The sequence below is a fragment of the Chaetodon auriga genome, chromosome 22 (assembly GCF_051107435.1).
Source record: "Chaetodon auriga isolate fChaAug3 chromosome 22, fChaAug3.hap1, whole genome shotgun sequence".
NCBI classification, from domain to species: domain Eukaryota; kingdom Metazoa; phylum Chordata; class Actinopteri; order Chaetodontiformes; family Chaetodontidae; genus Chaetodon; species Chaetodon auriga.
This window is the reverse complement of record NC_135095.1, coordinates 12456080-12468730: the sequence shown is the minus strand read 5'-3', so window position 1 is coordinate 12468730 and position 12651 is coordinate 12456080. Positions and strand designations below refer to the sequence as shown.

Genomic DNA, 12651 nt, shown 5'->3' with positions numbered 1-12651 from the left:
AAAAGGCAAATGTAGTTAGTTACATCTGCTTTATTTGAGGAAAAATAATCCTTTATTTTGAGTAGAAAAATAACAGACATCTGGTGAACACATACATTCCCATGCATTTGCATTTTACTGTATTTCATGATCTTGCAGTAGGTTTGTACAATATTTCAGGGTCAGTGCTGTGTTTCACTCTAGAATCTGGAATCATTATCGGCTCCCACGTGAACATCTGAACAGCAGACCTCTTAAAAGATAAATAAATGAAGCTGTGAAGGGGGGGGGGATCTCAAATAATGTTATGATTATGCAACAGGGTTACAAAATATTTCATTGGTCTTTTGCTGAGAATGAATGATGACAACTGCTTTCTTTTTCTTGTTTAGAGCGAGATTTAAAATTTGATGACGCTGAGGCGAACTAACCACATTAAACATTCATCTCACTGAAAAAGAAAAATCTGAGGGCTTGTCTGAGCTAAAGGCAGTCCTGCTTTACTGCAGCCCATGTCCATGTTGAAAGTGAAATTTTAAAAGCCTTAAAATCTTCTTTTCAGATCTGAAAGCAAAGACAATTTAATCTGTGTTCAATGCAAAATATGCCTCATGTCTTCTTGCCTGAAATGACCAATCATCTTAATAAAAGTAAAATAACCTTATCCCTTTTGCTCTGTTCTGTCTTGATTTAAGATAATGTCACTGTTGCTTCAAAGTTTCAGAAACACAGGCACGACTCTCACCACAAAGGCTGAGTTTTAACTCAAACTGTAACATAAGAGCATGAACAATCTGCTGCCTCAGATTTATCAGATTTATCCACCAAACGTGTCATGTATTTAGTTTGAAGAATCATCATCCCACTTTTAATCACAAAGTTTGATTAGTTCACATCGTTTATTGTCCCTAATGGAGTTTTTTTTCCAGCGTTTTCATTGGAGGAAAAATCATATTATCAGAGACTTTGAATCCAAGGACCTTTCACATGAGAGCGACTAAATTATATTAGAAATCTTTAATCTGTACCGTGAGTGGAAAGAAAACACGCTTCCCCTGGAGAAACAAATCACCATTACTTATAATAAGAAGAAATTCATTACATTTGAGTAACGAGGAGGCCAACACTGGTCATGGCTGTCGGTTGAATCGAACTTGTCCAACATGTTCACTTTCTCCGTCCAATCTGCGCCAGCAGCCGCGCGTTCTCCGCCGCTTTGGCTCGCAGGTTTTTGGCCTTGGCCACGTCAAATAGGACGTTCATGATGTTGGTCGGGACGTCCAGGGACAGGGTCAGCCTGCTCCTCCGGTCCCCTTTGCTGCTGTTGCGGAGCATCTGCCCTCTGAGCTTCGTCCGGCTCATGAAGCGGTAGTTTGCGGGAGTTGAAGTCCTTTTTTCCCGGCTGGACTCGGCAGAAGAGGAGGAAGAGGAAGAGAGATACTCCGCCGACTGCAGGAGGGACCCCCAGCCGTCCAGGGGGGAGTAACCCGGCTCGTCCTCGTCGCTCCGGACCCCGACAGCCATCTGGTCGTCGCACAGGAGATCGGAGCGGGACTGGTAAAGGCGGAGGCACAGGCTGGAGGTCGGCGTGCACAGGACCGAGAGCAGCAGCAGGGTCTTCAGGGACGACAGCATGCTGTGTCCTCTGGAACCGACACAGGTGAAGAGGGAGACGGAAGAAAAAAAGTTTGCGCCATTTAGTCTTTAACATCTTAACAACATCCCACCCTCCATCCGAACAAGATATTTGATTTTGAACAGCATTTAAGTGCATTAATCTTAAAGAAAGTGAGAAAAAAAACGGACTGACAGCGAAGTGGATCTTAAAATAAAGTGCATTTAGTTTTAATACTGCTTTCACAAGCGCTGTCTTTCCAGTGGAGTCACCTAAACATGATGATTTACACTGAGACCGAACGAACTGGTCTTTCATTTCTCCCTTCTCTTATTAGAAATGTGGTTTAAGGACTCTGAGATTGTGTCTTAAGATAAATAGTTCAGAACAACTTCTGCTTGCGTCTCAAAAAAAAAAAAAAAAAAAAAGGCTTCAAGCTTTTGCACAAGAGCATTTCTTATGTATTTTGGACCACGCGCAATGGTTAAATGGCATTTGGGGCGCAAATATGAAAGCAATACATTTCGCACAACTTACCACTCGTGTCCTATAATAAAGAATACAGTCAGGCAGGTCAACCAACACGTATCTCTGCAAAGAAAAACACCAAACAGGCTGAAATCCTCGCAGGTCAAAATCTGATGAGAAATCCTGAGAAACTGCAAACGTGTGCGGAGGTCAGCAGTGCGCACTGTCTGACCAGCAGTGTGTCTTGCTCGTCCATTCCCACAGCATTCATTTAGTAGGAGCCATCAAACTGCAGCCCTACGCCAGCAACAACGTCATCCCGTTGACATTTCGGTTCGCTGTGAGGGACCCCATTGGTTGTGATGCGGTGATGTAGTGGTACATTTAAAAAAAAAAAAAAGTTGGTAAATGTGACCTCCTGTCGGTGAACATGAGACATCACGACCACAGATACGAAGAGGAAGGACTTCTATGTGTCTTCTACATGCAGCTGAAGTGTTTTTACCATTAACACGTTGGTTTTTATTGTAGTCCGCCTTAAATTAAATAGTTTTAAAGACATGTTAGAACGCTGCAGGGACAGTTCCAGTTCAGGACCAGGGACAGTTCTCATCTTTCAATTCAAAGCACTGAAATATAAAACGGAAGAAGTCTTTATGTTCAGCAGGTGTCACCATGAAGTCACTGACTGCTTGTTTCTCTATGAGAAGACACATTGTTAGACGATATATTGTGACATACAGATTGTATATCTTCAAACATAAAATGAATCAATTAATCAATTTGATTAGTTAGCAACTATTGATAACCAATACGCTGTTTTCAATGGCAAAGATGTCAAATAATTGCTGTTTCCAGCTTCTCAAATATGAAGATCTGATGCTTTGCTTTGTATATGAGAGTAAACTGAATATATTTGTGTTTTGGGATCTTAACATGTGGGAAATTACAATGTACTTTTTACATACTTTTACAACCCAAAAGTGGCTCGACTGATGAATGATAGAAAGTCTGCATAAATGCTGTAATCATTAATAAAGTAATTATTTACGGCTTATAAGCCCATTACAAGGGGCATCTTATTGGAAAGTGGTACCAAGTGGTAACCAATATGCTGCAAAGTAAATATAAAAAGTTTTAAAAAATGTATAAATTATTTAGGAATGTATTTTTTTTTGCAAACCATAATGCCTCTTCATGGTATAATACTCCTGATATTACTCACTCATGCATATGACATTAATAATGTACATTGTCTCCTCTTTCAGTATACGTGACAGCTTCAGGTTACGGACTCAAATGAGTGACACGATGCAAACCGTGTCTGAAATGTATCTATCACATATTGAATTTGCATGCTGCACATGTGGCTATTTAATTTCAAAAGCAGACTGATATCTGAGACGTGGAGAACATTGTGCTTTAATTAAAAACTCAACACACGCCATGGGAACCACCCGCAGAGATGAACCTTACCATGTCAAAATGAAGGGAGAGCGTGGAAGGAGTGAGAGGATCAAAGGCTGTTGGGTCAAGCTCTAATGAGTAACTTCATTGTGACATTACTTTAAGTCTTCACAGCTGGAATAATCACAGTCGGTGACACACTGCAATAAGATGTCCTCCCACTCTTACATCCACTCTGCAGTTGATCTCTGAAATGGAATTACTTGCTCCTCTTCGACTTCAATGGAAAAAACACTTTCATTACATGCTAGATTAGGCTGTTTTTAGTCACTTATATTAGGATGTAGTTCTCCGTTAAGGGCTTTTGCTGGGGAGCGTTGACCTCACCTTTTTTATTCTGGTACAGAGTGTTATTTTTAGCAAGTAAAAGAATCTCTATCTACCAGCAGGCTGAGACACTTTCATTCCTTGTTTGATGGAAGTCATCTGAACTTTTTCTTTTTCTTGAATCTTAATTGTCTTGACACAAGTGAAACCAAGTTCTCAGGGCTTTAAGAAAAATAGTTAATGTCTATTTCTAGAGGAGATAGAGAAGAAGTAGATCTATTTTAATCAAAAAAGGTCTCCACCAGTTGAGTTTGGCAGGGGGTGTGGTTCAGTGAGAACAGCCTGCGACTGCAGACTGATTGTCACATCTTGCTGATCAATAAAGCGTCTTAGCATGTGGGAATCGTGACTAATATGACGAAAGCCTTTGGAAGCTGATTGGTGAAAGACTCGTCTGACACTTTGAGGTGAACGGCAGTTTTGGTTCGGATGCTGAGTATTGTCAGTGAGCGGGTTTAAGAAACCTGGTGGTGGAGCTGGTGCAGCATGTTGCACTGAAGATGTGGCGAATGCTAAATTAAAAACACTGACATGAGCATTCACGCTGCAGTATCCTCTTTCCAACATCGACCAATGGCAACCGGAGAGTCGAAGATGGGTCGTGTATTTTCACTGCCAGAACAAAAAAAACCTTGAATGCGTGCTGCCCCCACATCAACACCCACGCAGGAATCCCCTGCTACTGCTGCGTCGGTCTGATGGAGAGTCCTCTAAAACAGTCCCTGCGTGATCTCCCTCACTGGGCCCCTGTTGGCCCCTCATCTGGCTCCCAGCCTGACCCATAACACCCCCTGCCAAAAGAGCATATGTAGTGGTGGAGGTGACAGCAGGCAGTCAGCTGCCAGCTTCTTATTTTTCACACCGCACAGGATGCAGGGCAATTGACAAAACATAAGAAAGATGACTGGGCGTTCCATAAAGAGACTGGAGAGACGGATAGAGAATATACGAGCACGAGAAAGACATCACAAAAGAAAAGACGGATTTAATTTTCCAGTTGTAAACTTGGTTGAAAGTCAGTCTGATTCAGAAACATACATACATCACAAAACTAACGTTTTTTTTTTAACATTCACATTTTGCTTTACAACCCCGCTGTCAATGAAACTCAAGAAGAAACTGTTCAACTATATAAATAAACCCAGTATTAAACATTTTACACAGTTATGTACAAAAATGATTTTCTTGTATGGGGTTGGTCTAGAGCTCAGTACCTGATGAAGTGTAAATACTGCACGTGTGATAATAAAGGTGAACAGAATATTACATTATCTTATATGACCATTTTTACATCTATAGTATTCATACTGTACACCCAAACTCTTTCTTCCCTTTCTGTAGCTGTTACAATGCACATTTCATCTGTCATCTGATTGGTACCCCCCCTCCTCTCCTCTCCACCCCACACCAACTCTGGCACTCTTGTCTTGAGGAGAAGCGGTTTCTGTTTCCACCACAGCCCCCGAACACAAATGGCCTGCATTCCCCTGAGCGAGGGTGGAAGTACCAGAGCAGAACGTACTCTGAACAGGCCCCCTCTGACATTGGCTCCAGGCAGCGGTCAGTCGCTGGTTCTGCATAAAATAGGTTAAAAACACTGTATTTCCCTATATTTCAGGTGTTGAATATGCTGCAAAAATGAAGAAAATGTTTCAAGTGGGATTCTGCATGATGAAGCCTTTAACACTCAGAAAATAAGATATGTAGAGACACCACTTGAGGCCACTTGCGTGCAAAATGTCTGGTATAGCAATGACTAAGAGGAGTTGTAAGGAGATATGAGAATATGTCTGCCAAGATATCACCTGCTGCGCCACTGAGACAAGTGTTTGTGTAAAAAGAATACCTGCTTTCTTAAGGAGATTTGGACGAGAAAAAAACAGCCATCTCATAAGACACAGGATAAATAAGTTGTCTTATTTAGTTGTCACACATTGTATTTGTGCACAAAGTGCGTACTAAGCTAGTTTAAGCATCAGAGCCACTTCAGTGAAGGTGTTTGCTGATTGTTTTTATGCACTGCTGACTGGTTTTCTAGCTCATGAGATACAACATGTTCTTCCAACTTCCAGTTTTTGTGCTAAGCTAGGCTAAACAGCCTTCAATATGAATGAGTACCCATAAACTGAGCTGCTTGATGCGATCAATTTATTGTTATTTTTCTGTCTTACACTCAAGGTTTAGTCACCACATTCCTCATCACACTTCAGACCTTTCTCGCAGCATATTCTTCCTCATAAATTACCTCATGAAATCTAGCACAGGCTGTGAAATATTCATGGATTAAGTTTTGGCTTTATCGTTGTCTCCCACCTTGTGCTTTTAACAAACAACTGCAAAAAAAACTAATTACTCACAGATTATGAAATATGAAGAGAAACAGACACAAAAAAATGGAGGTAAACAAGAGAAAAAAGAGGGGAGGCAGAAAGATGAGAAGGAAATCAGTTGGCTTGGCCACTCACCAGCAGTGTTTGTTCCAAATACCCTTCTTTTCTTCCTCTGTCCCCACTCTGCATCCAGAGAATCTGAAGGAAAACAACATCAATGAGGAGATTTACAGGTTTGTGGATTCAGTCATTAGAGACCAGGAAGGAACCACTTTGACTGCACCAACACTTAATGAATGCCAGCGGTGTTTTGACTCATCTTAAATTGTTTCTCCAAGCAGTTGAGCAACACGAAGCTTTCTTCGGTAGTCTTTTTGATCTCTTTGTGCAAACCTTCTGTGAATCTGCAACTCGGCGGACTTAGTTCGAGGGAATTGCTGTTACACAATCACACAAATCATGCGGTGCTAACGTTAAAGCCAGGGATGAAAGTGGAAATCCGTTAAAAAGTAATTGAAAGAGCTGGAAGGAACACGTTCACAGGTACAAAGCAGCACGCACAGTTTCTAGCTCTTTGTTCTAAGTCTGCTGGGTCGATCTCCTTTCATATGATTTGATCAAACAATATCACTAACAACAAACCCTCAGTTCAGTCAGAAGCACTAATGGCAAGGAATCGACCATTTGTGGGTTATACAGTTTTAAAAAGGCTCTGCACAAAAAAACACATGAAGAAGCAGCTAACGGTGTTGGAATGAGCGCAGCATGAATGAAGCAGCTGATGCTAACCAGCTAATGCTAGCACGACTTCAGCGCTCAGCCTGAAGTAAACAATATATGACACACAAATCTCCCACTTTACTGAGTGTTTTGATGAGCAAACAGTAGAAAGAAAGGAGAAAGAGATACACTAGTGAGGTCAGTTAATAAAAATGTTGTGCTAAAGGGACACTGCTAATCTTCCTTTCTGTGCTGTAAAACAATAAAATAGATTTATTGGAAAAACATTGAGCCACAGTAGTGCCGAGGCTGGTACAGGTGGCAATCTTATTTAATTTGTTTAAAGTCTCCATATTAAAGTGCAAATATTGAACTGTGGCCCACAGTGCTGGTGCAACATTCATTAGTTTGTAGGCAGAATGAGCTGAATGTCATAATCTTACATCTAATGCCTGTAATTTATGAATAAACATGCTGACATTGACAGTGGGCAATGACGGGCTCTCTTTGATTAGTTTTTGTGGTTTACCTGAAGCAAGAATTAAAATAAATTGGGACGCAGACAGCCATTCATGCCTGTGGGCTGCATTCGCTAATGAGCTTCATGAAATGTGTGATTTCCTGGCACATGCTGACCCTTTGTTTCACTTTGTGTTTGCCTTTTTGCCTTGATGTTGATAGCTACAGTCGTAGGAGCAGTAAACCTCCTTTTTTAACATTTTGTGCAAAATGTGTGCTCTGCATTACCCCACAGTGTCGTTCAAAGCATCATCCATATCAAGCCCTAAGTTACTGTCAACAAGAGCGAGTTTGCTCAGTAGCGCCACCCTTAGCTTGGCTTTAAATCTTTTGAACCATGGCAGCTGCGCTCAGAGTGTATTATTATTGCTGCAAAGTCCCCACATCTGAAGTCACACAGTAGGAAAACTAAGAGTATGACATACGTTTAGTTAGGACACATGTTTGCTATAAATCTGTTGTGGAAACAATTAAGCGGTTTTGAAAATGATGGTGTCTCAGGCATCTGTGTGTTTGGCCCCCCGCAGCATTCACTCTTTGTGTAATATTGAAATAATTATTATTACCAGTGTGGTTTGGTAGGATCCCATTTTCCTCGAGGATCACAGGGGCAGGACTGGTCATTTCTCCCATTTTGTCTCCGTATTCTTCCTTCTCTTCTTCTTCACCGTCTTTATTCAGGTCACGGTTGACAAATGGCAGCACATCATCTGGCTCATGTTCAGTCACTGCAGTTGTTCCGTCGGGATCAACAGACTTGACCATGTACTTGTATTCCAACCCTGTGACCACACAAACGTGATTTTACATGAATTACCACCAAATAAGAATTAATTTTCTACTTTACATCAACATACTTTCGAAATTATGCAATAGTCAGGGGGCAAAGTTTGAGACCATTAGAATCACAGTTTCAGGTATTTTATATCATCCAAACAACTTTATTATTTTATACCTGAAATCCCCAAAGTGACTGAAAAAGAACAAATTGGTGCAACAAATAGAGACTAAACAGTTTTTGAGATGAGATTTAAAACACTCAGCAGAGTTGGCTGATCTGAGTGCTCCATTATCTACACCTGTGCTTCTCCCATTCCAACATGTCAAAATGTCGCCCGTGAAGAGGGTCGATAGCAGAAAGGCTGACAAATGATCCTCTAAGTGTCTTTTAAGTGTGTAGTGGATTCTTGGTGAGGCGTCCCACTTAATGGCAGTCTTGTGTTTGTGAATGGCTCCACCGTTGGTGGCACCATGGTGTGTGTTCCTCTGAGAGAACATAACAGATGGCACGACACACACGGGTGCCGTGCTCCTGCCATGCTGGAGCTCTACAACAAACAACCGCGCACACACAGAGAAACACACACGCAGACGCACGCACACACAACGTACAGACACTCGCACGATATGTGGGCCTATCTAGAGGCACGCGTTTATTCACTCCCGGTTACATGTACAGAAAAGTACAAACACACCAAGAAATCCACTCCAAACACACCCACACACACAGACCTGCACTTCTGTCCTTGTGAGGACAATCATTGACATAATGCATTCTCGAGCCCCTCACCCAACCATAACCATCACAACTGAACACAGAATCCTAACCTAAACCTAAGTCCAGCCTAACCTTTTAAACCAAGTTCGAAGCCTCACACAGCCCTTTGAAGTTGTGAGGAGTTGCCAAAATGGCCTCACTTTCCTAAAAATGTCCTCACTCTGTTGGTTAAAAACTTGGTCCTCATTGAGCAAGGATAAACACACACACACACACACACACACACACACACACACACACACACACACACAGTCTTACCGCACTTTTCTGCCACCTCCTGAGTGACCAGCTCCTTCACCTCTTCAGCCTTGACACAGAGAACGACAAGATTCAGAGTCATTTCATTCTCTTATTGATTTTGTCGCTCTCTCTCTCTCTCTGTGAATGTTTGTGTGTGATCAACACGTACAGAGAGTCCAGGTTCCCCCTTTTCCCCTTTTCCTCCGTCGATACCCACCGCACCCTATAGTGAAAACACATTTACAGATCCATGGGATTAATTGCATTCTATCAAGTCATAGGTGTCTGTAGAAAGTAGAGGAGCTTGTCTGAGAGAACTGTGTTCATGTACGACTCTCACACTTTGTCCTCTGAGTCCTGGAGTCCCGGGTGCTCCCCTCTGACATGGCTTCGATCTGCCCCTTCTGCCCCTCTCCCCCTGTTTGACAGACAGTGAGTTTAGAAGTTCTTTCACGTAAAACCTCTACGCTAACAAGAATCCACAGCAGCACATCCAACCGCTCACTTATAAGCAGAATGAAAGACAGACCAATTAGGTACATCCTTGGAATATCCTCATTAGAGGTTTCCAGCCACTCTGTCAACACTGAAAGTGTGGTAATTGTAGCTGAAAGGAGCTAATTGAGTAAGATATTACTTGAAAGCTGCAGACGGAAATAGACCTGTGTGTGCGAGTGTATGTGTGTGCGTTAATTAAGGACATGTCTCTGCTGTATCCTCTGCTGCAGTATACATGTTGCCAGTCTCTCTGTTTAAGACAGACACGGTGATGACTGTAATCAAGCTCAAGCGAGCCTTCTGCTCATTGTGTTCTGTCACATTTTCACTCCTCCTCCTCCTCACGCAGAAGAAGAAATGTAGTTTTTAAAAACTGATAGATATATCTTACCCAGAGGAGAAATGCTTTACTGTACATACACTGTAAGTTTAAGGCCCAGGGCTTTTTCGTGCCGCCATAACTCAGTGTTCGTTAAAGAAGTGGCTGAGATGTGACTGCACCATTCAGTTAAAGGTGATTAGGCTTCCTCTGGGTGTGCGTACTTCATTAAAGTAATGATTCATGTGTGTGCAAAAGCGAGTGAAAAGTCTGTGCTAGCTTGGAGTGATCATGGATAATTTTTAGGGGGTTTATAATTGTGAGCTAACGACTTCCTGTTCATGTAAAATAACTGCATGTCAAGAAAGCTAATTGTGATTTAAACATGTGGATATTTATTTTCGAACCCTGCCCGTATGATCCCAAGAAAAATATTTAATCATATGATTTTCTTGACGTGCCATGCATTGTTTTCAGAAATGAAATCATGACTTTAAGTATGCTCATAGCAGTCAGCTCAGCCTGACAGATCACTGATCAACAGTTCTTCTGTAATGAGGATCTGACACAAGCAGAGATGAGCCACCGATGAGAGAGATAACCTTCAAATAAGACCTTGTCAAAGGAGAAGAGCTCGATGTACTGTCGATGTTATCTTGAGGGAGTGACGCAGTGAGGCTCGCAGTCAAGAGAGAAGCTTGATATCTTGATAAATTAGATAATTTATCTCTTTAGCCTGTGTTTTTCTTCTATATTATCAGCAAAATAATGCATTATCAATGCAGCATAAACACCAGAAACACTGGACCTTAGCCCCTGTGTCCCCATGGGGTCCTGGGGGCCCTGGTGGTCCCTCATCTCCATCCCTTCCTGGAATCCCTGCTGACCCCTTGAACCCCGGGAAACCTGGGAAACCTGCTGCACCCTGCACACAGCAAGAACAGTGTGAGGAAGTGAATTAACACATGACGGTTCCTCTGTGTGCTGAGGAAGATAAAAACATGTTAAGCTGCTCTTTTACATAACTGAAAGACAAAATTCTGTATAAAAAAACACACAAGCATGATGAGTCACCAGCGATATTAATTTACTAACCTTTACTCCTTTCTCTCCTTGCTCACCATCAGCACCATTGATGCCTCCTGCTCCCTTATCACCCTAAAGCAATGAAAAAATTGAGTTTTTATATGGTTGTGGAAGACAGACAAAGAAATATGTGCACACTTGAATGTTAACCTTGCGCCCCATGAGTCCATTCAGTCCAGGTACGCCAGGCGTGCCGGAGAACCCCATATCTCCCTGTTTTGGAAAGAAACCAGGATTATTGACAGGATTTCTTCAGATGACATTGTTAGATAGCTCTTTTTTTGGCCAGTCAGGTGCTAACTGAGGCCTAACCTTTTCTCCATCCAGGCCTGGACTCCCAATGCGTCCAGGTAAACCCCTGAAACCCTGTAACAGCAGGTAACACTTAAGAACATGACTGCACAAACAGAAGTCAGAGCAGAGACTTCATGCAGATATAGAAGCTGCACCTTTTCTCCCTTCTCCCCTTTGTCTCCTGGTAAGCCTGCTTCTCCTCGATCACCCTGTGGGGACCAAAAAACACAGAAAACAAAGAATGACAAAAACAAAACCAAATAAATAAATACATAAATCCTGAAATCTGTGAAAATGAAAAGCGTTCTGATTGGTTATATATTAATTCTGGGTGTACCTGACTGCCCTTCTGGCCTTGCAGTCCTATATCTCCTTTGTCCCCCTTGGCTCCGTCCACTCCATGATCCCCATTGCGCCCCTTAAATCACATCACGGTATGACTGCATGTGATCGCTGGAGCGAGTATTGAATTTTGGCTCCAAAATGTTTATTTGCTTATGTTTGTACTGCAGCTCTACCGTACCATCCCTCCATTGAGTCCTGCCTCTCCTGGGTCGCCCTGTAAGAAACGCACCACCATGAAAGTATTGATTGATGAAATTAATGTTGATATTGATCCAAACCTTTACTTACCTTTTGGCCTACTGGTCCTCGTGCTCCAAACCGGCCCAACGCACCCTTAGTACCTGCATCACCCTTCAGGCCCTTATAGAGACAATTTAAAATGCTGTCTGTAGTTATGACTTGTTTTTTAGTCCAGTTTATATTAAAGTATGTAGCAAACTAATGATGGTCACATTTCCAAGCTCTAAATGTAGAATTACAAGTATTCTTCTTCTTTATTTTTTCAGATCTTTTCCTCAGGACTCATTACCTTGACTCCAGGTGGACCATCCTCACCCTTTTCTCCTTTATCTCCATCAAAACCTGGTGGGCCTCGCTCTCCCTGAAACAAAACCTCTACTCAGTTCTTCATGTTTTTATGTGTTCATGTGTTTTAATAGATTTGTTTTGACCTTTATAATATTTATTAATGCATTTATTCCTAATTCCATGTCTGTTTTTTTAAGATTATAGCCTTTGATTGTTTCAGCTTTGTCATTTTTTCTTCTCGTCAGCCTGGGTAGTGAGATGCTGAGTACAAATGCCCTCATAGGAGCATCTGTCACTCTTTACTTGAATGTAAATATATTGAGCAAGAGCATAAATTACTACAATTTCAAGAGGCTCT

General features: G+C 41.9%; 2 protein-coding genes across 2 annotated transcripts in view; both read right to left on the bottom strand.

The window, feature by feature from the left end:
* Nucleotides 1–15: 15 nt before the first annotated feature.
* ucn3l (urocortin 3, like) lies at nt 16–2353 on the bottom strand. The gene is made up of 2 exons (XM_076722922.1): nt 2132–2353; nt 16–1624 (listed from the first exon to the last, which is right to left on the bottom strand). The coding sequence occupies exon 2, from the start codon at nt 1612–1614 to the stop codon at nt 1147–1149; it is 468 nt and encodes a 155-aa protein (XP_076579037.1). The 5' UTR covers nt 1615–1624; nt 2132–2353; the 3' UTR covers nt 16–1146.
* A 2468-nt stretch (nt 2354–4821) lies between these two features.
* The window catches only part of col7a1l (collagen type VII alpha 1-like), a 46454-nt gene continuing 38624 nt past the window's right edge, over nt 4822–12651 (bottom strand). The window contains exons 94-108 of the mRNA XM_076722851.1: nt 12295–12366; nt 12054–12125; nt 11944–11979; nt 11758–11838; nt 11576–11629; nt 11439–11492; nt 11277–11339; nt 11136–11198; nt 10849–10965; nt 9564–9641; nt 9393–9446; nt 9242–9290; nt 7992–8207; nt 6322–6384; nt 4822–5430 (exon numbers count right to left, since the gene is read on the bottom strand). Of these exons, the coding sequence (XP_076578966.1) occupies nt 5222–5430; nt 6322–6384; nt 7992–8207; nt 9242–9290; nt 9393–9446; nt 9564–9641; nt 10849–10965; nt 11136–11198; nt 11277–11339; nt 11439–11492; nt 11576–11629; nt 11758–11838; nt 11944–11979; nt 12054–12125; nt 12295–12366 (1281 nt within the window). The 3' untranslated portion in view covers nt 4822–5221. The remainder of the gene's footprint in view (nt 5431–6321; nt 6385–7991; nt 8208–9241; nt 9291–9392; nt 9447–9563; nt 9642–10848; nt 10966–11135; nt 11199–11276; nt 11340–11438; nt 11493–11575; nt 11630–11757; nt 11839–11943; nt 11980–12053; nt 12126–12294; nt 12367–12651) is intronic.

What these genes read in the sequence shown, in the direction of transcription:
- ucn3l (XM_076722922.1), bottom strand. Translation starts at nt 1,614, where the DNA reads ATGCTGTCGTCCCTGAAGACCCTGCTGCTGCTCTCGGTCCTGTGCACG.